This window comes from Mustelus asterias, chromosome 5 (assembly GCF_964213995.1).
Source record: "Mustelus asterias chromosome 5, sMusAst1.hap1.1, whole genome shotgun sequence".
In the NCBI taxonomy this organism is placed as follows: Eukaryota; Metazoa; Chordata; class Chondrichthyes; order Carcharhiniformes; family Triakidae; genus Mustelus; species Mustelus asterias.
This window is the reverse complement of record NC_135805.1, coordinates 80,988,121-81,012,266: the sequence shown is the minus strand read 5'-3', so window position 1 is coordinate 81,012,266 and position 24,146 is coordinate 80,988,121. Positions and strand designations below refer to the sequence as shown.

The 24,146-nt window shown below is 40.2% G+C and overlaps 2 protein-coding genes across 3 annotated transcripts in view; one reads left to right on the top strand and one right to left on the bottom strand.

Annotated features, from left to right (window-relative positions):
- The window catches only part of LOC144493631 (intron Large complex component GCFC2-like), a 45,411-nt gene extending 35,225 nt beyond the window's left edge, over positions 1-10,186 (top strand). For both annotated transcript variants that reach the window (XM_078212887.1, XM_078212886.1), the window contains exons 15-18: positions 5,211-5,277; positions 6,137-6,283; positions 8,182-8,333; positions 9,310-10,186. In XM_078212887.1, coding sequence (XP_078069013.1) covers positions 5,211-5,277; positions 6,137-6,283; positions 8,182-8,333; positions 9,310-9,427 — 484 coding nt within the window. In that variant the 3' untranslated portion in view covers positions 9,428-10,186. The remainder of the gene's footprint in view (positions 1-5,210; positions 5,278-6,136; positions 6,284-8,181; positions 8,334-9,309) is intronic.
- A 3-nt stretch (positions 10,187-10,189) lies between these two features.
- On the bottom strand, positions 10,190-22,739 carry mrpl19 (mitochondrial ribosomal protein L19). Its single transcript, XM_078212889.1, has 6 exons — positions 22,661-22,739; positions 20,186-20,309; positions 16,414-16,532; positions 14,229-14,363; positions 11,380-11,561; positions 10,190-11,156 (listed from the first exon to the last, which is right to left on the bottom strand). The coding sequence occupies exons 1-6, from the start codon at positions 22,713-22,715 to the stop codon at positions 10,935-10,937; spliced, it is 837 nt and encodes a 278-aa protein (XP_078069015.1). The 5' UTR covers positions 22,716-22,739; the 3' UTR covers positions 10,190-10,934.
- Positions 22,740-24,146: the final 1,407 nt, after the last annotated feature.

The following is a 24,146-nucleotide window of genomic DNA, read 5'->3' as shown; positions in this document are numbered from 1 at the left end:
ATGGCTGTCTTGTTCTACCAATACTCAAGTTGTTAACTCTTCCTCTGGTTAATTGTGTGACAGCCCATGTACAGCACTGGCTAACAGATCTTCAGCTTCTTTCTTGAAGATTTCAGGCACGATTGTATGTCGAACAGAGTATGCTTAATGATGAACAGTATCTGTGGTGCAAGGCACAAGACTGGGCACTTCATTTTCTTTACTTACACTCTTGCTTTGAAGTTTACTTTCTTATTCATGAGCTGACCCTCAATTCTCTAACTGCCTCTCATACCATGTTGCTCATTCATACTTTCTTGCCCATTACTTCTCTTGCCTCTCAGTTATTATTTGCTCCCCCCCACTCCTTTCTATTTGTGTTGTTTTTTTCCTTGGTTCTCATTTTTTTCCCAATCACATTTTATTGGAAGAAGATTGGGATATGGAGCTAAGTTTTCAGGTCTCAATGGGGGTGAACAGGCACGACTTTACTTGACACCAGGCAGCATTTCATCCTGCCCCTGGGATGTGGGGACAGAAGGGCTACTCACCTGCAAGACCAGGGTAGGTAATGGACCTGTTTAATGGTCACTTGGGTCCCATTGTTGGAGATTGCCTGGGATTTTTCATTTGGCTTCTCGTTCTCTGGAGGTGGCCTCACAGTGGCAGACCGGAGGGGTGGTGGGTGCTGGGCTGGTTCTCCAGGCAGACTTGGAGGTTCTATCGGCCTGCCCCGTGAAGAAGCTTCCCCTCCTGGCCTGGCTGCTTAGAACTTTTTTTTAAGATTTACAGAATTTGATGAGAGAAGACATTCCATCTTTGGGTGCTCTCTCCCACACTTGGCAGCATCCAGCTGCTGCTTCCAAGCTGGTGGGTCTCCTGTTGGCTCTCCAACATGGAGGGCCAGCCAGAAGCAGGAGAGTCAGCCTGTCCACTGGCAATTAATTGTCAAATGCCTTCCGACCTTGATTTGAATTTGATGTCGGAGTCCTGAAGCCCACAGGGAAAAATCCTGCCCAGGCATACAGTGCGACCTCCTTGTGATGCTATAAACCCTTCAAATGAATCACCACAAGCAAAACATTAATTTATCCTTCAGCTCAACTCCAACGTCTTCCCACTTCAAATAAACAATGTTACTCAAACAGAAGATTTTTGGATCCATTGTTCCTCCAGCAAATAACTTGGCAAAATTTGAAAAAGCCAATCCCACAGGTATGCCCAGTAGCCATCACTATTTTCAGCACTATAGGTGACAGTCTACACCAGATATAAAAGGGCAAGTCCTAATAGAGTCCTTCAAAACTATCATGGCCTGCTGGTCTGCACCACTTTGCCCCCCCCCCCCCCCCCTCCCCCCCAACGTTTCTCTTCACAAGTGCAAATGGCTCAAAATGGAAAAAAGAACGGATTTTAAGATTTTATTTAATCTTCACAAGTCTGGTCTTTTGGATATTTGTTGCTCTTTGACCATCCAAGTAACCATTCTTTTTGTATCAAAGATTATTCAGACATGAGTAGCACAACTAGTGAGCCCAATCCTGTCTTCATTCAGCATCAATATTTTCAGCAAACCTATAGATTTAAAGTTCCACAAATGAGCTCTTAGATCATTTTTGAATAACATTTTCGATGGAAAATAGTTTTTTTTGAAATGTCCACACTAGGGAAAAACTGGTATATATTTAAGACCTGATTTTTATGTTTCTCCAGTTAATATTCCTGGCTCAGATTGTCAACCACTAGCATCAAATAATGGAAATTCAAGTCCTGGGCCCTTTATTTAATCATCTTCAATTTTCTGCACATTAAATGGATGGGCCGAATAGCTTCCTTCTATGCTGTGACCATTTTGTGATTTCTGCTAAATAGAAGTTCTATTTCGTAACTGCGTTTTCCTTCAACACAATTCCCCCACGCCAAAAATAGATTATTAACGTAGTTGAGGACAGTAGTTTGGTTTGGAAAGGTTGTTCAAGTGAAGACAAATATTGAATAATTATCCTTTTCACTCATTACACAACCAGCCTATAATGGAATAATAGAATTTTACAGCATGAAGGAAAGCCATTCGGATAGTCGTACTTGTGCCAACTTTCAAACAGCTGTACACTTGTTTCCTTGCATTTTCCTACACCCATTTTATATTTTTCTTTTCTGTTTTAAGGTTATAATGGATTGTTCTTCCAGCGCTGTTTCTAGTCAGGCATTCTATTCTCCATGAACCTCTACATAAGAAAACGTTCTCCTAGCCTCTCCCTTTTTACTTTTGATATTGAATTTGTCCTTTAGCTACAAATTCTAACGATCTTCTTAGAACATAGAAAAACTACAGCACAAACAGGCCCTTCGGCCCACAAGTTGTGCCGAACACATCCCTACCTTCTAGACCTATCTATAACCCTCCATCCTATTAAGCTCCATGCACTCATCCAGGAGTCTCTTAAAAGACCCTATTGAGTTCGCCTCCACCACCCCTGACGGCAGCCGGTTCCACTCGCCCACCACCCTCTGTGTGAAAAACTTACCCCTAACATCTCCCCTGTACCTACACCCCCAGCACCTTAAACCTGTGTCCTCTCGTAGCAGACATTTCCACCCTGGTAAAAAGCCTCTGCGAGTCCACCCGATCTATGCCTCTCAACATCTTATACACCTCTATTAGGTCTCCTCTCATCCTTCGTCTCTCCAAGGAGAAAAGACCAAGCTCCCTCAGCCTATCCTCATAAGGCATGCCACTCAATCCAGGCAACATCCTTGTAAATCTCCTCTGCACCCTTTCAATCTTTTCCACATCCTTCCTATAGTGAGGCGACCAGAACTGAGCACAGTACTCCAAGTGGGGTCTGACGAGGGTCTTATACAGCTGCATCATTATCCCGGACTCCGAAACTCAATCCCTCGATTGATAAAGGCCAGCACACCATACGCCTTCTTAACCACCTCCTCCACCTGCGGGGCCGATTTTAGAGTCCTATGGACCCGGACCCCAAGGTCCTTCTGATCCTCTACCGTACTAAGAGTCTTTCCCTTTATATTGTACTCCTTCATCCCATTTGTCCTACCAAAATGGACCATGACGCATTTATCTGGGTTGAAGTCCATCTGCCACTTGTCCGCCCAGTCTTGCATCCTATCTATGTCCCTCTGTAACTTCTGACATCCCTCCAGACTATCCACAACCCCACCAACCTTCGTGTCGTCGGCAAACTTACCAACCCATCCCTCCGCTTCCTCATCCAGGTCATTTATGAAAATGACAAACAGCAAGGGTCCCAGAACAGATCCCTGGGGCACACCACTGGTGACCGACCTCCATTTAGAAAAAGACCCATCTATCCCCACTCTCTGTCTCCTTTGGGCAAGCCAGTTCTGGATCCACTGGGCAGCAGCCCCTTGGATCCCATGCCCTCTCACGTTTTCTAGAAGCCTTGCATGGGGGACCTTATCGAACGCCTTGCTAAAATCCATATAAACCATATCTACCGTCTTCCCTTCGTCAATGTGTTCAGTCACATTTTCGAAGAACTCCACCAGGCTCGTAATGCACGATCTGCCCTTGACAAAGCCATGCTGAGTATTCTTGAGCATACTAAACCTCTCTAAATGCTCATATATCCTGTCCCTCAGGAGCTTCTCCATCAGTTTACCAACCACTGAGGTTAGACTCACCGGTTGGTAATTACCTGGGCTATCCCTATTCCCCTTCTTGAAAATAGGAACCACATCCGCAATCCTCCAATCCTCCGGCACCTCTCCCGTCTCCATCGACGACGCAAAGATCATCGCCAGAGGCTCTGCAATCTCCTCCCTCGCCTCCCACAGTAACCTGGGGTACATTCCATCCGGACCCGGCGACTTATCTATCTTGATGCCATTCAAAGATTCCAGCACAACCTCTTTCTTAAAGTCCACATACTCAATCCTTTCAGTCCACCGCACGCCCGCAGTACATCCACCCAGGTCCTTCTCCTCTGTGAAAACCGAGGCAAAATACTCATTGAGCACCTCTGCCATTTCTAGTGGTTCCGTACAGACTTTCCCGCCTTCACCTTTTATAGGCCCTATTCCGTCACGTCTCATCCTTTTACTCTTCACATATTTATAGAACGCCTTAGGGTTCTTCTTAATCCTACCTGCCAGGGCCTTCTCGTGACCCCTTCTGGCTCTCCTAATTTCCTTCTTTAGTCCCTTCCTACAAGCCGTATACTCTTCTAAATCCCTATCTTCGCTAAGCTCTCTGAGCCTTTTGTACGCTTTCCTTTTCTTCTCGACTAGGTCCCGCACAGCTTTCGTGCACCACAGTTCCTTTCACTGACCAACACCTCCCTGTCTGCTCGGAACGTTGTCCTGTAGAACCCTAGACAGACATTCCTTGAAAAACTGCCACCTCTCTTCAGTACATTTCCCTGAGAATACCTCCTTCCAATTTACTCCTCTAATTTGCTGTCTAATGTCTTCATATTTCCCCTTACTCCATATAAACACTTTCCTAGCTTGCCTGATCCTCTCTTTTTCCAATGCAAGCCTAAAGGAGATAGAGTTATGATCGCTATCCCCAAGATGCTCTTCCACTGAGAGATCTGACACCTGTCCAGGTTCATTGGTCAGTATCAGATCAAGTACAGCCTCTCCTCTTGTAGGCTTGTCCACATGCTGTGTCAGGAAACCCTCCTGAACACACCTAACGAACTCTTCCCCATCCAATCCCCTTACCCTAGGGATATTCCAATCTATGTTTGGGAAATTAAAGTCTCCCATCACAACAACTCTGCTATTACTGCATCTCTCCAGGATCTTCTTGTAATCTTTCTTCTTTGACTGGAAAGAGTTCCAGTTTTGCTAGTTTGTGATCATAACTGGATACAATATTTACAGCCTAACGAATAATTGATACTGGTTTAGCATTACCACTTTGCTTTTATACTGTATTTGTCCCTAATTTATAAAATACAAGGTTCATAGTTGTTATATAATGTTTTGTTTTATAACTTTCTTCCTATTTTTAAAGATTTGTCTAATTAGCCAGTCCTACCCCTTTGATTTACCATTTTGTTTAATATATTCTCTCATTATCCTCCTAAAATGTATTGGCAGATTAAGTAGTTGGTGTAATGCAAATACGCTTCAGATATAGATTCTTACAACAGATAATCCATCATGCTGTTGAACTTGTGCACTCAATGTGTCATGAGTTCTTCGGGTAAACTTTTATTTATTCATTTTAACAGTGTTCTCGAAGATCAAACATCGATCCATTATCAATTTCAGGAAAGATGCTTCTGGTCAGCTGTGAAGGTGAGAAAGCATTTATTGAACAAAGATATTGTATCATTGGCATTGTTTCTTTTTGCAGAATGTCAGAAATGAAGCTATTAAATGCAATAACTTAAGGAAGCAAGGACTTTGATAACATACTATTGTCAGTGCAACCAGTTGAATAAGGACTTCATATGAAGAATAAAAGGGGTATTTGTGTTCCTGGCACACATCTGTGTTGAATTAAAGAATAATGAAAATAAGAGAAAAAGACCAATAACTATAATAATGAGTTTGTAATCTTGGATGTGCAAGGTCATTGGGAAAATGTTGCGTAACTGGCGCTTCCCAGGAATGGAAGGAAATAAATTGGTAGACATCACCTGCTTTTGGTTCATGCACTTTCTCTGGTTAATTTAGTGTGTTCATAACACTCTTGTTTAGAATAGTTTACCTGTCTACTTTTTCAACTCTAGAATAGTGTAAAGCCCAGAAAGTTTGAAGAATGGGCAGAAAATAAAAGCACAAATACAACAAATGATTAGAGATGAATGTAATGTCAGAAATATAAAGGAATTAAGAGGGAGCCAATGAAAAAAGTGATAATTGAGAAGGGAATTAAATGTCAGAAAAGGTGTATGGAATAACTTGGAAAAATGCAAGTTTGAGGAAATTGTCATGTTATCTCTATCTGAGTTCCACCACCTCTTCCTATTCTCTCCTTTGGATCATAACATTTAATAAATGACAATTTATTTCTATGCCTACTTCTCTTACAGAATAAAATGCTCAGTTTTATTGCTCCCTAACTTTACACAACGTATGTTTGATAATATTTCACTAAAATGCTTCACAGATTGTATCAGAATTTTTAAAATAATGTTTCATCTGTTTTTAGTTATTGGGTAATATTCTCCAGTGGGATGACTTATTGCCAGAACAGATTCTACAGGACTTGGGTTTAAACAAACTCCTCAATCGCTACATTTTACTAAGCCTTCAAAATTCTCTGCCTGGTCGAGAAAGTTTGGAGAAGTGCAAAAAGGTAATTAATAGTCACGGATGCCATTACTTTGTGAATGAGATGTGAATGGCCTGTCTGTAAATATATATATTTTTAGGATCTTAAATTCTAATTTTAAAAATATTGCAGTTGTAAAGGTGAAAATCATGTGTTGCAGAAATCATTTCAAAAGTCCTGTTTTTGAGCTTTCCCTGGCAGGTATTAATGTACAGAACAACTTGTTCCTATAACTTGATATTTTAGCATTTTGATGACCTGTAGTTAGGATTTCCACATTCAGCACTATCTGAAATGATGCACTGTACTGGAGTCCTCTCTGATTCAATGCTAAGTACTGTCTCACAATAACATTTTCTTATTGTTGCATATTCTCCTAACATCCAGCATTTGAGACTTCTCAAATATCACAAGACTCCATGTCATTTTTACGTCATTGACACTTTGAATAAAGGAAGCAACATTTTCTAATTTATTTGTGATGTAGGAATCACTGGTTAGGCCAGCATTTATTTCCCATTCCTAATTGCCCTGAGAAGTTAGTTGTGAGCTGTCTTCTTGAACCGCTACAGGTCATGTGGTGTAGGTACACCAACAGTGATGTTAGGGAGTTTCCAGCATTTTGACCCAGCAACAGTGAAACCACTGCAGTCCTTGTAGAATATGGTTTCTAAGAGATTTTCACACTAAATGGCTTGCTCTGCCAATATGTGATACTCAAGTGGTTTTTGGAATGCTGGAGAGTAAAACGCTGCCTTAAAAGTCTTATTTTTCTTTATGGATGAGTAGGTGAGCAAATGAACTATGCAGTGGAAAATTCTTTGTTCAATGCTGAGTTAGCTTTTCTCAGTTCTAGCAGTTAGGGATATAAGGCTCAAGTATAACTTACAATGGAGTATTATCATCACTATCCTGGAGGTTACAGTTAACCAGAAATGGAACTGGACCAGCCATATAAATATTGTGACTACGAGGAAAGGTCAGAGGCTGGGAATTCTGCAGAGAGTAACTCGCCCTCTGATTCCCCAAAATCTGTCCACCATCTACAAGGCACAAGTTAAGAATATGATGGAATACTCTCCACTTGCCTGGAAGGGTGTAGCTTCAACAACACTCAACATTCAAGACAAATCAGTCCATTTAATTGACAACCCATCTACCACAATATTCACTCCCTGCACCAGTAATGCAGTGGCAGTAATGTGTACCACCTACAAGAAGCATTGCAGCAATTCAACAAAGCTTCTTTGACAGCACTTTTCAAACTTGTGACCTCTACCACCTAGGACAAGCGCAATAGATGGATAGGAATACTGCCTCTAAGTCACACACCATCCAGACTTGGAACAATATTGTCATTCCTTCATTGTTGCTGGGTCAAAATCCTGGAACTCCCTTCCTAACAACACTGGGTGTTCCTACAACACAGGGACTGCAGAGGTTCAAGAAGTCAGCAAACTATCACCATCTTGAGCAATTAAAGATGGGCAATAAATGCTGGCCTATGCAGCGACACCCACATCCAATGAACAATTATTTTTAAAAACTAACTACACTGTGGAGTATTCCTATTTATAAATGCTGAATTTTTAGTTCATTTGAAATTTTATATGCATACACCTCCAGCAGCAAGCAATTAACTACTTGGCTTCTAAAGATGCCACTGTGTTCCGGCTGCCAGGATTTGACTCCTATGCTGCAAAGCCAAACTGAAACAAATGTCAGAATTCTTGGGTGTTAACTCAATCTACAAATTACATCTTCCGATAGCTACAACATTATGTGGAATTTTGTTTTGCAGAAGTGTTAGCCCTGTATTTTTATTTAATTATCAGTACAATGTTAAATATACTTTTGGTAAATATACTTTTGATAACCAGTGGCTAAATTATACTGACTGTTTTCCCTTCTGTTGCTTGCAGGTTATAGCTTGCTTTCCTAGTTGTTGGTTTGAAAATCTTGAAGGACAGAGTAGCATTCCCCAGCTGGAAAACTTATGTAGATATTTGTTGCAATCTATTCGTACCATGTGTGAAAATAATTCCACAACTCCAGATGCGGAAAACAATGGCAGGTAAACTAAGTGTTCTTAAACCCAGTTCCCTACTGTTGTATTGTTGGTTGGTGTTCAGGTTGTCTGTTGTGGATAAATATTTCTCCATCTTTACTGAAGGCAATGTGATAGATTATATAATTGCAGTCAAATAAAAACCAGCCATAAAATTAGTTGAAACTACCTTGTCTTGAATCAAGCCATAATCCAAACAATTCAGCAGACCCAACTGGCAAAAATCTGGATTCCATGTCATCACGACTCAGTGGATAGCACTCTTACCGTTGAGAACATAGTGGGTTCAACACACACAGTGCAGATTTGGGCACTTAATTTTGACTGATACTTTGCATCATAATGACAGATGTTGCATTATTGGAAACACTGTCTTTCGTAGTAATTAATCTCAGGCCCCATTGAATTGCTAACGCAAGTGTAAAAGAGCCTATGATACTCTTCAAAAGATGGGGTCAGCCCATTCTCTTGGCTAATAATCCCTATATCATTGTCCATTTAGTTGCTGTGTTTTCTCACATAACGCAACAATATTTCGTATGTAATTTGTTGATTGTAAATTGTTCTGGGATAACCTGTGATATGACACCATGCAAATTTTCTTAATATGCGACTTCAAAGTGATATATGGAGTTTTAGTGTGCACATTATCCTGTTAATCTACATGCTAAAGTATCAAAAATAGGAGGTGTTCTATGCGAAGACCTCTTACTAACATGCCTACTGGTGGCATTGTTTAATTGTAGTGTTCAGTGGATAATATGCTCTTCATGAAAGCTATGACCTCAAACTGAAAAAGTCCATGGAAATCTTGCCTATTCAAAAAATTAAATCTGCCCCAATAAATCCACCTAGCAGTGTCAGTTGTGAATGTATGGTTTACTTATTACTCTTTTGTGATGTTCAAACTACAAAATAATTGCAGGATCGGATCATTTTACATCCTTGATTTGTAATTACTTTTTTTTTTCTGTCTCCTCAGAGAAGCAATAAAAGAAATGGTTCAGATGTTAGTCTCGATTCATGCCTTGGATCATACTGAGACCATCATCAATGAGTGTAAATTAGACTATTTAGAATGGATTTTCAAGGGAAACTGATCTGTATGTGAACTCTAGCTATGCATTATTTAAAGATAATACCTGAACAATGAAATCTTTCACCATAGCAATGCATTTACTAATGGTAAGATCCTCAACTACACCTCTTTTTAAAATAAAACAAGTTAATTATTGATAAAAACCATTTTAATTCAATATGACCACAAAGTGGTCTTGCCTAATTTGTAATATGAAAAAAAGATTTACAGAATTCAGACCTGAAAATTTGTCATCAGGGTGCTCATTCTTTTGTAGGGGATTGCTCTTTGCATAAGAAATTTAAAGTGACTGATGTAGGAACTTTCAGGTTGCGGCTGTGCATCTTAAAGGGAACATTGACTGTCACAATAGTTTGTTTCCCATTCTCTTATGTCATATTTTATGGTGTGGTCAGTCTATGACAGCTGTGATGTTCCAAAAAAAAATATTTGCATGTAAAGCACATCTTTATTGTTAGTAAAATCTAATTCATGTGTTGTCGTCTTAAAGGAAATGAAAAAATTCAGTGTTTTTTGCCCCCCTTGAGAGATTTTTCTTGGTGTTGGATCGCTGTCCTACCATGTCTGGATTCTGATCCTCAATTTTTTAAAAAAACTGAGAAAACATGCCAAGCTAAAGGTGTATTGGGTCCTTGAGTCTGCAGATTATCTGTCAGTGTAAATTCTTCATATAAACTTTGTATTGTTTGATATGCATTTTCTATTGACATATATAATTTAAGAAATATTAATTTTTCAATAAATGAATTTTCCAACAGCCCACTGCAGTTTGATTTTTAATTTTGTAAAAGATGAAGTTTATCTTCCTAACCAAGAATTACATTCTTCCCGACCGAAAACAATGACATTGTATTCCTATGCTTTCCTTAACGTCATAGACACAAATATGTTCCAACAATATAAATCACCAGAAGGAACTACTCATTCAGTAGACTTAAAAATGATCAAAACAGGAGCTGTTACATCAGGATTATTGGAAGTACGTTTGAGGTTGGGCATTCCTCTAAGCCCTATATTCACACAAGCTCTGGCCAACTTTTTCTTTTACCTTATCCCCAGATGCACATCTAGACTGACTCCTTCCTAGTGTGTTTTAAATATTTGAAATAAAGGTTTATTTTGTTTAACTTTGCAGGTAAACACAGGCATTATGAATTGCAAGAATCCAATAATAGGCATATGTTCATGAAAGTGATACAATTTAAATATGGATTAATCTCTGCTTCTCCAAACCCTCAGAGTTTAACATTATTTCCAGCAATCAAGCAAAGGGAATGCTCTTTAAGAAAGCGGAATGTTGTAGGTGCCTTAAAATATGAGCATAACATATCTTCCCCCTGCACATGGCGGAAACAACATTGAAAAGCTGTAGTTCAAATACTTTCAATTATGACAGTGTAATAAACAAATTCTAATTTTTGTCTCTGGCACCAACAGTTAGGACGAATTTTCAATCATACTGGCAGTCGGTGTTTGATTCCTACAAGCATAAACACATCTTAGAAGTGTCATTTATTCAACTCCTTTTGTAAATATAGCTCCATGTTTTTCACAATCTGGGATGTATCATATTCTCTCATCAAATCATATTCAAGCCAGGGCTGAGCGTGCTTTTTAGCTTCCTCCATTTGTTCTTCTGTGAGGCACAGATCAAACCGTATACCCTGTACCTTGTACTTTGGACGTTCCCAACGTTTTGACCATGGTTTTGGTTTCATTTTTACTTTCAGCTGTTTTAAAAAAAAAAGTAGTCAGTAAACATAGCTCAAGGGGCTACTTAGAGATTGCACTTCATTACTTATACCACTTATTTTGGTGGATTAAAAATTGAAACAACCGTTTTTCACATAGCCTGGAATTTTTTTGAAAGTTTCAATAGATTGTGAAAAATACACTTTGTAAAATATTGAAATTAAATGCTCACGCAACTTTCATAGAGAAGCAGTTTCTTACCGAATTGATAGGGACCTCGGAACTAGTAGGGCAAGGTACAGCTTTCATGTTAAAATCAAAAGTGCTGTACTCTGGTAGAGCATCACGTAGATACATTAAGTTATCATCCAGTCTCTTTTCCAGCTTCAGCACTTCAATCTGCTGAATTCGCGGGCTATACATATCATAGCAGATCTCAACACCTAGAATGAGTAAGAAACATCACTAATTTAACTAACAATTGTCAAGATAGAAAAACGGTGACTGAAAATACATAGATTACAAAAGCAGGGAAGTCATGTTGGAGTTGTATAGAACGTTGATGAAGCCACTGCTGGAGTACTCTGGGCAGTTCTGATCACTACATTATGGGAAGGATGGGATTGCACTGGAGAGGGTGCAGAGGAGATTCACCAGGATGCTGCCTGGGATGGAACATTTAAGTTAAGAGGTTGGATAGGCTTGGGTTGTTTTCGTTGGAGTTGAAGACTGAAGGGCATGGACAGAGTGGATAAGGAGCAGCTGTTCCGCTTAGTTGAAGAGCCAGTCATGAGGGGGCACATTTTAAAAAAATTTATTTGTGGGGCATAGACGTCGCTGGCTGGCCAGCATTTATTGCCCATCCCTACTTGCCCTTGAAGGACAGTTAAGAGTCAACCACATTGCTGTGACTCTGGAGTCACGTAGACCAGACCAGCTGAGTGCTGTAGATTTCTTTCCCTAAAGGACATTAGTGAACGAGATGGGTTTTTCTGACAATCGACAATGGTTTCATGGTCATCAGTAGCCTCTCAATTGCAGATTTTTAAAATTAAATTCAAATTCGATTCGAACCTGTCCCCAGAACATTAGCTGAGTGTCTGGGTTAATAGTCTAGCGATAATACCACAAGGCCATTGTCTTGTAGAATTTCATAGAAATTCCGAATAGAAATTGTGTTCAAGATGAGGGGCAGGAAGTTTATGGGGATGTGAGGAAAAACTTTTTTACCTATAGGATGGTGAGAGCGAGTTGCCTCACAACCTTTAAAAAGTACCTGGATGAGCACTTGGCACATCATAACATTTATGGCTATGGGCCAAGTGGTAGTAAATGGGATTAGGTGAGAGGTCGGGTGTTTCACACATGTCGGTGCAGACTCGATGGACCGAAGAGCCTTTTCTGCAATATGATTATGGAATGATAGTTGCCAATATGTTGGTTATGACCACAGCAAATGTCATTTGCTGAGCAAACAAAATCCCAGCAAGACGTCCAGTACCATTTGTGGGATTTTAAAAATAAGTAAAATGTTTTTAGCAATTAAGTTACATCTTTCAAAATAGTCTTACAAAAGATTCGGTAAGAGCCACAAGTAAACACCTTCCATGCAACATTCCCTTATAGATGTTTAAAAATCCAGTAATATTACCCATGGCAAAGTTGCTGTCGCTTCAATAAAGGTATATCACATGACCCCTCAAACTCACTCCCACTCCGCTGTGGAAATCTGAGAACTTCAGAACAAGAATCATTTTCATAGTTCAAAACTTTCCTGTCTTGACTGAATGATTCAAACTTTGCTTCCACGTGTGGGGGGTGATGCACTGTGTGTATATAAAAGAGAGAAAGAGACTCGCTTACTCAGTCTCAGGTTTCTCATTCACTCTTACCACCACACACAAGGATGAGTGAACTGGAAACACACTGACCCTCTCACCTGGTCATTTTATTATACTTTTAACTTATCAAATTAATGTTCTGAAACTGCTTTACATTTGTTCAAAAGTTTTTTCCTTTTTTCAAACTTCAGTTATGCCAAACTTTATTTCTGAATTTTGCACATCGGCCTCTTGAGAAAAAAATTCAAATTTGGCTCCCCAGGCAAAAGTTTGGATAAGCCTGATTTAACCTGCAGCATTTTGGGAAAATTAAAAGCAAGCATGATCTAACCTCAGCTCCAAGCACAATGTGGTGATGGTACCATGTTCTACAAAAAATAACTTTTTAATTAACAATGCATCTATGAAAGTCTAAGAAGCAACTCTAGATTTCAGTCAGCCTCTGGAGCTATTTTCCTCTTTGGATTAAATTTTTCAGCATAGGCAGCACAATTGTTTTCATATGTTCTTGTCCAAATGGATGTTTGTTTCTTAAGTACCGGTCGAGTATCCTTTATCCGAAAACCAATCACATCCAAAAACCACACTTTGTTTGAACCTCATCGACCTTTAGTACAGGAAGTCTGAACCAACACGGATCTCACCTGACCATAAGCACGGGAAGTCTTAACCCGAGCTGAGATGAACTTCATCGACCGCTCCTGACCTTTAGTGTCAGAAGTTTGGTTGTTTACCTTGCAATTTATGTCTGTACTCTTTGCCTTGTGACCCCTCTCCTATAAGCAGAATCACAGATGATGCCGGGGGTGGGAACTCGTTACAGGCAGGCACCCTGTGGTACATCTTTGCTAGCCATTTTAGTTGCTTTTGACAATAGTTAGCCTAGGTTTTGACCATTGTAATGCAAGTAGGCAGAGACCAAATGCAGTATCTGAAACACAATTAGCCCAGAGTGTTTTGGATGAAGGATACTTGACTTGTACTGCAATCTTTAACTTTACCATAATATGGCTCATTTATCTTTTCTAATCAGCAAGCTTAATGTTTTAAAAAGTTGAGTGGGATTCTCCAGCCAGGCTCACCTCAAAACCAGAGAATCCCGCCCAAGGTCAATGGACCTTTGCATGGTCCAAGCCCTCCCGCCTGCTACAATTCCCATGGCGGGCAGGAGAATTCCAGACATTATTTCTTTTAAACTAGTAAAATTTCAATCACCTTCATAATAATTTTGATAAATTTAGAAGTTAATGACAAACATTAAAAACTTACCTTGTCCATCTATGATATTCCTAAGTACAAAAGTAGCTCCTAATCCTTTTCCTGATCTTTGGGTGCAGATTCCAACAAATCTGTTGACTTTGCTATTCGCATTTGTGTCAGCCATACTAAGAGCAAGGACACTTCCTATTGGCAAAAAGGGTGAACGTTAAAAGAATGATGTAGAAATATCAGTTGCTAAACATTTGAAATATTCCAAATAAGCTCCCTGATCTGGGATTTTAATTCTTAAACTCAAATGTGTCCACGACAGTTACGACATGAATAAGCAATACAGCAGTTTCCATTTGCTATATTGGGAAAAAGCCTGCATATTTTTCCAAGTCAGCTTCCATTTTAAAATGTTGCAGAAGTAAAATATTTTTTGCAGAAATAAATGAAATCTCACTGATTTAAAATATATTTTGTTTCAACAAGTACATATTCATTTTGAAGCTTATATTGCACCACGTGTCGCTGTAATTAATTATTTTACCGGTTTGGATTCACAAAAAGATGCAAACTACATTCTTATCCAATGGAAAGTGAAATCTATTGTGAATGACTACACGTACATACAACTGAATATAAAAAAGGTTACCTCAAATTATTTAACAAGCTGCAAGCATTGTTTCACACATCTCTTGCAGCTACAAATCAGCATGTGACTAGTGTATAAAAATACTGTGGTGGAACTGAATGGACAGTGCTATGTAATTAAAGTATATTGCAAAAATGTAAAGCGGCTGCATTGAAGACAAGTTTCACAAAAGCAAAATACTGTGGATGCTTGAAAACGAATGCTGAAAATATTCAGGTCAAATTTTACAAATACTGAAATTTTCAAAGTATTAATTCACAAAAATTAGAAGAACAGTATTTATTTACAAACAACTGGAGATAGAACATTCCAACGTCTGTTGGGTTCATTGGACATGCCCCTGTCTGTATCAACGGGGACGAAGTGGAAAGAGTCAAGAGCTTCAAGTTTTTAGGTATCCAGATCACCAACAACTTGTCCTGGTCCCCTCATGCCGAGACTATAGTTAAAGTCCACCAATGCCTCTACTTTCTCAGAAGACTAAGGAAATTTGGCATGTCAGCTACGACTCTCACCAACTTTTAGATGCACCATAGAAAGCATTCTTTCTGACTGTATCACAGCTTGGTATGGCTCCTGCTCTGTCCAAGACCACGAAAAACTAAAAAAGGTCATAAATGTAGCCCAATCCATTACGCAAACCAGCCTCCCATCCATTGACTTTGTCTACACTTCCTGCTGCCTCAGAAAAGCAGGACCCTACACACCCCGGACATTCTCTCTTCCACGTTTTTCCGTCGGGAAAAAGATACAAAAGTCTGAGGTCACGTACCAACCGACTCAAGAACAGCTTCTTCCCTGCTGCCGTCAGACTTTTGAATGGACCTACCTTGCATTAAGTTGATCTTTCTCTACACCCTAGCTATGACTGTAACACTACATTGTAAACTCTCGTTTCCTTCTCTATGAACGTTACATTCTGTCTGTATAGCGTGCAAGAAACAATACTTTTCACTGTATGCTAATACATGTGACAATAATAAATCAAATCAAAATCATTAGACCACTTCCATATTGAAAGATAATACTGATTCTAGTTCATCATATTAGATCAAGGTTGTGTGTAAAACTGGTCGATGTATGTATGCATTATTAGTAAGAGTACAACCACCCAGCAGATGATAGTGGCTTTATAGTGGATGCATTAAAGCTCAATGAATACACATTGTAAGGGGTATATTGTTGACGTATCAGCATTTAGTGGCTTCGCAGTCCTTCCAAGTACATTGACAGCATTTGGGATTATTTCGGTCTGACCCTGATCTCATCAATTTTGCAACTCAAAACTCAGCTGTCACAATGACCACACAAAACACTCACTAAGATAAGTGCCCAACAATTTGCTTTTAATGCAATCATTACCCAATATAAATAAAAAATTTATATAAAAGACAAAAAATTACATGACGTGAACACAGGCTGTGTGGCATCACACGTACTCAACAATAATATAGTTATAACATAACAGATTTCTAGTACATGGTCCATGAAAAGTTTAATAAAGTATTTTCTTCTGCATGTCAATGCTGCAATGTGTGACCAGCTATTTTACCTATGTAAGGAAGTGTGATTTACTAAGCATGTAAGATAACTAACCTACGTAGAATTCTGGTATATTCAGCACTTTCCGCCTCTGAATCATATCCTTTCTCTCAATGCTGAATTTTAGGGGATTTGTTCTGCCTCTTCTCATTATGAACTCAGGGCTTACAAACCTGTAAAGAGAATAGTTCAGTTTAGTTGAAAATTTGCAGCAATCAAGATGGGGGAATTAATAATTGTTTGTTTCTGTTCATTCTTTCATGGGATGTGGAAGCTGCTGACAAAGCCAACATTTGTTGCCCCATCCCTAATTGCCACTGAACTGAAGATTTCAGAGGGAAGTTAAGAGTCAACCACATTGCTGTGGGTCCGGAATCACATGCAGACCAGACCAGGTAAATATAGCAGATTTCCCTCCTTAAAAGGACAATGGTAAACAGATGGGTCTTCACAATAACTGATGATAGCTTTGTGGCACATTACTGAGATTAGCTTTATATTCCAGGTTGGTTCACAGATTTCAAATTCCACCAGCTGCTGTAGTGGGAGCATTAGCCTGGGCCTCTGGATTACTAGCCCAGTGATATTACCACTACGCCACCATCTCCTCCAAAATTGTTCTATCAAAACAGCAAAGTAAACAAACAGGAATTTTAGCAATGAGTCCTTTCGAGCTGTGGTCAGGTTAGGTCGGTACAGGAGATAATTTTGCTGAGTCCTATTTCTTCCCTAAAAAAATCTTATTTTCTTGATTTCTCCCCATTTCCTGTAATCTTTAAATAATTATTGTGTATCTTTTCAAATGTTGAATCAGCTGAGCATCAATCACATGTGGTCAAGCAATCCATAGCAGGGGAACCCTTTGAATAATTTATTTTGCCCTTTATTTATTTAGTGCTTGCTGAGGTAATGGTCTTTTTAAAATTCATTTTACAGGAAATGGGCATTCTTGGCTAGTCCAGCATTTATTGCCCATCCATACATAGTTGCCTTGAAAAGATGGTGGTGTGCTGCCTTCTTGAACGTCTGCAGTACCTGAGATGCAGACACATCCACATCACTGTTAGGGAAGGAAATCCAGGATTTGGTCCCAACGACAGTAAAAGAATGACGATATATTTTCAAGTCAGGAACTTCCAGATGGTAGTGTTCCCAAGTATCTGCTGCACTTGCCCTTCTAGATGATAGTGGTCGTGGGTTTGGAAGGTGGTGCCTGAGGAATTCCCCTTTGAAAGAGTAATTTTCTCTGCCTCCACCACACTCTGAAGCAGTACATTCCAGATCCTAAGCACTTGCTGCATAAAGGGAGCTTTTTCTCATGTCACTTTTGTTTCTTCTGCCAATGATCTTAATTAAATCTGTCTTCTGGTTCTTGACCCCTTTGCCAATGGGGTAGATTTTTTCCCATATGCTTTGTCTATACTTCTCATGGTTTTAGAATCCTTACAGTGCAGAAAGAGGCCATTTGGCCCATCAATCCTGCACCGACAATCCTACCCAGGTTCTATGCCCATAATCCCATGTATTTACTGTGCTAATCTCCCTGACACTAAGGGGCAATTGAGCTAGGCCAGTCAACATAATCCGCACATCTTTGGACTTTTTGAACACCTCCATCTTTCTGCTAAGGAGAACAACCCCAACAGTTTGAATCTAACCATGTAATCGAAGTCAGGAGATTTGGGTGATAAAACGGTTTTTGATAAGTTTTAAGAGATTCCAGGAAAATTGAGATGTAGAGTGGCCCAGGGAGTGAGTTTCAGAGATTGGGAACGAGGCAGCTGAAAGCAGTAACACATGGAAAGCAGGATGAAGGGTGAGTGATGCACAGGAACCCAGTCAGAAGACTAAAGATTGTTGAAGTCAAGTCTGGAGGAGTTCGTAGAGATAGATGAGAGAGAGGACATGGAAGGACTTGAAGGTGTGCTAGGATTTTAACTGTGATGCATCAGCAGCAGAAAACTTTGTGGATCATTAAGACCAGGATGATGAATGGAGAGGGGTTTAATACAGACCAGAATACGTGTAATTTGAGAGCGTTGGGAGTTTATGGAAATTGGATGAGGGAGGGCCAGCGAGGCAAGCAAGGAAATAATTAATTGTGGAGGTGAACACAAGAATAAGGAGCAGATCTATGGCAAAGGAGGGGGAGCCAAGGGTTACAAATGTCAAGTTTGGGTTTTTACGAAGGTTTTAAAAAAGAGCAAGGTGAATAGATAAAAGGGTTGAGAGAAATATTGCAGAGCAAGACCTACAGCTAAAGGCACAGCCTCCAATCATGGGTAAAGGGAATGGAGAAGGATGAACAAGAAGCCAAAGGAACATAGAGTTCAAGACAGTAAAGAGTTGAAGCATGTTACAGAGATATGAGGTGTGAATGTGAAAATTTTAAACTTCAGGTTCTTGGGAGCTGAGTTCCAAGGCAAGTCAGAGAATACAGGGATGATGAGCAAGTGGGGCATAATAGAAGCTGCTGAGTTTGAATAAGCTGACATTTATGGAGAGTTGAAGATGGAAAGTTGCTCAGGCCAGTACTCGATTTGTCGAGTCTCAAGTTGGTATCAGCATGTTTGAAGATTTCATCAGGAAATGGGCTGAGAGAGGCTCAGAGACAAATATAAATTGTCTTAATAACGGAGAGGATACAAAGTTGGAAACTCAGCTTCAAGTTGAACAGAATGCCGAGATTACCGCCTGGTTCAGCCTGGGCAGTGGCCAGGAAAGGTGATGAAGGAATCAGTAGCAAGGGTAAATTGAAAGCAATGATTTTGGTTATCCTAACTTGTAGCTGCAAGGAATTGCAGCTCATCTCAGGCTAAATATTAAAAATAACAGTACAACGACAGTGAAGAGGTTGAGCAGTGGTTGAGATAGAGAATTTGGTGCGATCAGCCCATCCAGATGATATTGCCAAGTGGGAGCATTTAGATAAGAAAAGGAAAGGGACCAAGGACAGAATCCATCTAGAATTTATCTGCACGGCCCTCAGCTTGTTGTCTGTCATTCTCCATTATACAATAGTACTCTTCTCAGTATGGTCTGATATATCCATTTTTAAAAAATCTATAAGCATTATCCGCCTTTTAGGCATCTTTTTCTACCCGTACCACTATTAGTTTTCTCAAACTAAATTCCAATGTGATATTTTGTCACATCCTTCCCAGGGATACACACAAGTTACATCTATTACATGCCCAAACCCATGTCTATATTTTCCATTCCTCCTCTTCCTTCATGTACCATGCCCATAAAGGATGTACTGGAAGGATTTACAGGCTGATAATCAACCTGTTCTGCCACGTCATGAACACACCTTCCTTAAGGTGGAGATCTGGCCCACAGGTAGGGACGTTACTACTGTGCCATAAGACCTCCTAATACTTTCCATTATTCTTTCAACAAAAGATTCTCAAGTGAGTAATTATTTATCTTTCAGAAATCCATGTCAACCATCTCCATCAACCCATTCTCCAAGTATTTATGTATTTTAAATCTAACTATGAACCCTAATAATTATCCTACTACAACCCAAGACCAGCCAGTTGACAGGTGACCAGTTCATCACTTCTTTTTGAAAGTGTAACATTTGTCTCTGGTCTCATACCTCACAATTTTTCATTCACCTAGGTTATTTGAGAGTGCATATATTTGATTCTCGATGCAATTCATTTTTAGCACCTTTCTGACCCTCAATCATGAAAGTTTATAGAACAAAAAAACATTGGAATGAAATTTATTGGGATTAATATAGTCAATCCTACATTTAAATTAAAATAGCCATATTTTCATCTGATTTTTATGTTCGAGAATAACTTCTGTAAATTACCTTCTTTGTGTTGCTACAGATTGTGTTTTGTCTATGATAACAGGTTTCGACGGAGGCTGAAATTTTGAAGATTTGTCATCGCCTGTTGAGGAACTTAAAAGCCTTATTGGTGAAAACAGAAGTCCTAAAAATAAAGGAAAAGGAGACAGACAATAAGCATAACCTTAAAGGAAATGTCAAATATCTGCTAATTTTATCATAAAGATACTCAAAATATTATACTCTAACCAACTGCAGCACTTGCATTCCTGTCTAAAATGAATTACAATAGATAATTGGTGAGTCTAAGTGAACAAAAGGGAAATTTGGAGATACATTCTGATATCAATGTACACCGGAGTTTATTTTGAAGATACAGTTTAAATGTTACACCAAGGTCCCAATGCACAGCTAAGTTCAGTGCATTACCACTCCCAGTACCAGAAGATTTTACCCAATGGCTTTGGTCGTCCTAATATTTAATAAGAGAAAATTTCAGCTCATTCAGTACTTGATGTAATTTAGCAACTGCGGATGAGATGGCGGTGAAGGTAGGGCTGTGTGTCATTATTGTACATGCGAAAACTGAAGCGATGCAACAGAGTGGTAGCACCACTCCCGTGGCTCCCTGTCCTAGTAAACATTATTCCTCCACATATCTGGTGACTTGCAACAACCTACAAAATGATAGAAAAAGTTAATGCTCCCCGCCTGCCACTTCATGCTGACCTATTAATTCAGCCCAGCCAAGGTACAACTCCCATCAAGAAGGCTGATCTGGAGAAACCCTTCACGCAGGATTTCAACGCAAACTCCACCTGGACAAATGAATGGGAATCACTGGACATGAGAAACAAATACCAGGTCTCAAATCCAACTAACTGCAGCCTGGTTTCATCCTTCTAAGGAAAGAGTGGACCACCCTCAACAGGTTCAAGCCCCTGCTTGGCCAACTTCCACAGATGGGTATTAGTGCCAGCTCCCTCTGTGCCTGTGGGAGCGAGCAAACTGTGCACCACAACATAGAAGAGTGTCCAATCGATGGACTCAACAGAGGCCTATTCACACCTAATACAGCAGGACTGGAAGAAACTGCTTGGCTTCGGGACTTTGCATTCGCTAAATAAATAAGAGTGGTAAGGTGTAGTTGAGAAATAGGAAGCCACGGAGGATAACAGATCATCAGGAACACAAGAGATAACAGTGTGGCAGCAAGAAGAGAAACTATTGCAAGTGATATCCAGGCTACGATTTGATAGATAAGAATGGAACTCACTGAGAGCTGCATCATCCACTTGGACAACTGTGGCGAGGTATTGGAGGATGGTGATATGGTCAACCGTGTCAAAGGAACTAGACAGGTGAAGAAGGACAAGAAGGGAAAGTTTACTTTTGTCACAGTCACACAGGATGTAGCAGAGAGGCAGAGAATGGGTCGAGCAAAAAGAGTGAAAGAAAACTAGAGCTGGAGCTCACTGCACAAGCTGAACCTGTACCTACACCTTAGAAAGGAATATTGTCAAGGTTTAACATATGGATGAAAAATAGACAGGCCTGGAATGCCTTGGAAAAGTCCACAGATAAGAGCATACAGGCAGGAAGAGGGACTATGTAGAAGCACACTGGCTAGCACTCAGTAGGTAAGACAACAGAATCATAGAATCCCTATAGAGCAGTAGGTGGCAATTCGGCCCATTGAGCTTGCACTGACAACAATCCCACCCAGGCCCTATCCCCCTAACCCCACATAGTTAACCCACTCATACCCTGACACGAAGGGTCGATTTAGAATGGCCAATCAACCTAACCCTCACATCTTTGGGCTGTGGGAGGAAACTGGAGCACCCACGCAGTTATGGGGGGGAACATGCAAACTCCACACAGACAGTGACCCAATCCGGGAATCAAACCTAGGTCCCTGGCGCTGTGAGACTGCAGTGCTAACCACTGTGCTGCCCATAATGAAGGCAGACTCAGTGAATCAGATAACCAAAGAGAGGAGAGCAGTGGGACCGATCATGCCAAAGGCATGTCAGCTTTGACAAAGGGTCATCTGGACTCGAAACGTCAGCTTTTTCCTCTCCTTACAGATGCTGCCAGATTTTCCAGCATTTTCCCTTCTGATGCCATAGGCGATGGAGGTTTATTTGTGACCTTGATTAGGGTCATGTTGGTGCTGTGTCAGGGTCAGTAACCCGACTGAAGAGGTCAGAGGAAAGATTGTTCCAGAGCTTTGGGAGGAATGACTACACGACGAAGGATCTCTAGGAAGTGATTCCACTCCCATCAATGAACCGGCTTCCAGTGGTATTAATTGCCCAGGGCGGTTGAGCTAAATTCAAATCCAAGTTCACTTCAAACAAATGTAACCCGAGCCGCTGAATAATCGATATGGAGTTTTGAATCTAAAGCAGTCGCTGCTTCCCTCCCCAGGGTCGGGGCTCGCGCCGCCCGCCTGCATTCCATCCCATCCCTTCCCAACCGTCACTCACTCACGTTTATTGGCGCTGAGGGCTCGCGACCCCAGCACAACCGCTTCTACTGCCGCCATCTTGCCCTCAACTCTCCACTGCGCAAACTCGAGAAACCGAGTGCGGACGGGACGCGGCAAGACTCAAACACAAGGAACATCGCACAGGACGAGAGCGAGAGAGGGGTAGATTAGGGAAACAGGAGCACGGATATCAAACACATCGATAACTTGCATTGGGAGCCTGGGGAACAAACAGAGATGTGTATTTCTATAAATAAAAATGCTTGGACATCTGAAATAAAAACAGAAAATGCTGCAAAAACTCAGCCAGTCTGGCAGCATCTGTGGAGAGAGAAACGATATGACTCTTTGGCTCTGGAGAAGAATATTGACTCTATTTCTCTTCACAGATACTGCCAGACTGGCTGTTTATTTTTCCAGCATTTTTTTTTGTCTTACTGTAAACCTGCGTCCCTTTGGGCAATGTGGGGATGATGTTGAACCCATAATACTCAGCAAATTCTTTAAACTCTCCATAGGTGAATTCGGTGCCATTGTCACTTATTCTTTCACTTGCTCAGCGAACAGAACTCGTACTGTTGAGACGATTGTTGCAGCTCTCAAATCTTTCACCTTTCAGATAAAAGGGAATTTTGAGTCGTCGTCTGCAACAGTGAGATACCATTCCTGATTGTGTGTGAATAAATCAGCTCACACAATACGCCATGGTGTGAGCGGTATTTCTTTCCCCAGAGATACTACAATAATAAAACCAATTATCTGGTTATTTATTTTGTTGCTTTTTGTGGAATCTTGCTTGTGCACATTGTTATATTTTCCAAGATGATAAAAATATTCAAAAATACATTCGCTGTGAAGTGCACTGGGATGCCCTGAATTTGTGAAAATGTGTCCAGCCAATGCAGAGCAGAAATCAACAAAACTAATATTATGTTGAACTACTCAAAACTAATACAAGTCAGATGTATTCATGACCAAACTGTGCAGTACTCTGGTTAGACTGTACTTTAAGCTCTGTAAATAGTTTTAGTCGCCAAGGCACTGAGCGAGGCAATTAAGCCCTGGCGCTTACATAGAATAGAATGCAGTGTTATTTCCGAGCGTCAAGGGTCCGCATTTTGAGAGCTTTTCAACCTGTAAGCGAATACCTGAGAGGTGATTTTATGGAGGTAGACATGATAGGAAATTGTATGGAAAAGATCAATCTGGAATATTAAATTATGACAGAGATACAAAACCTGGAAATGGTAACTTTAGGACTGATATCAGAAAACTCTTCTGCATCAACTCTTGGAGCTTTTGGGCAGAAATAGTTGGACGGATTTAAGAAACAACTATATGCACTAATGAGGGAGCGTGCAGGGTACTTCTACATGGATTAATGACTATAGGTCAAATAGTCTTCTTTATCCACAATTATCTTGTAATATTGCAATCAGCATTTAAGGAAATAGGTTCTTCTTAAAATCTTTAAAAATGAGCTCTTGT

Excerpts from the sequence above, each read along its gene's own strand:
- mrpl19 (XM_078212889.1), bottom strand. The coding sequence starts at position 22,715 with ATGGCGGCAGTAGAAGCGGTTGTGCTGGGGTCGCGAGCCCTCAGCGCC. Across the intron at positions 20,310-22,660 it reads AGCCCTCAGCGCCAATAAAC|GACTTCTGTTTTCACCAATA; the intron begins GTGAGTGAGTGA and ends CTTTATTTTTAG. Across the intron at positions 16,533-20,185 it reads TCTGTAGCAACACAAAGAAG|GTTTGTAAGCCCTGAGTTCA; the intron begins GTAATTTACAGA and ends TTCTCTTTACAG.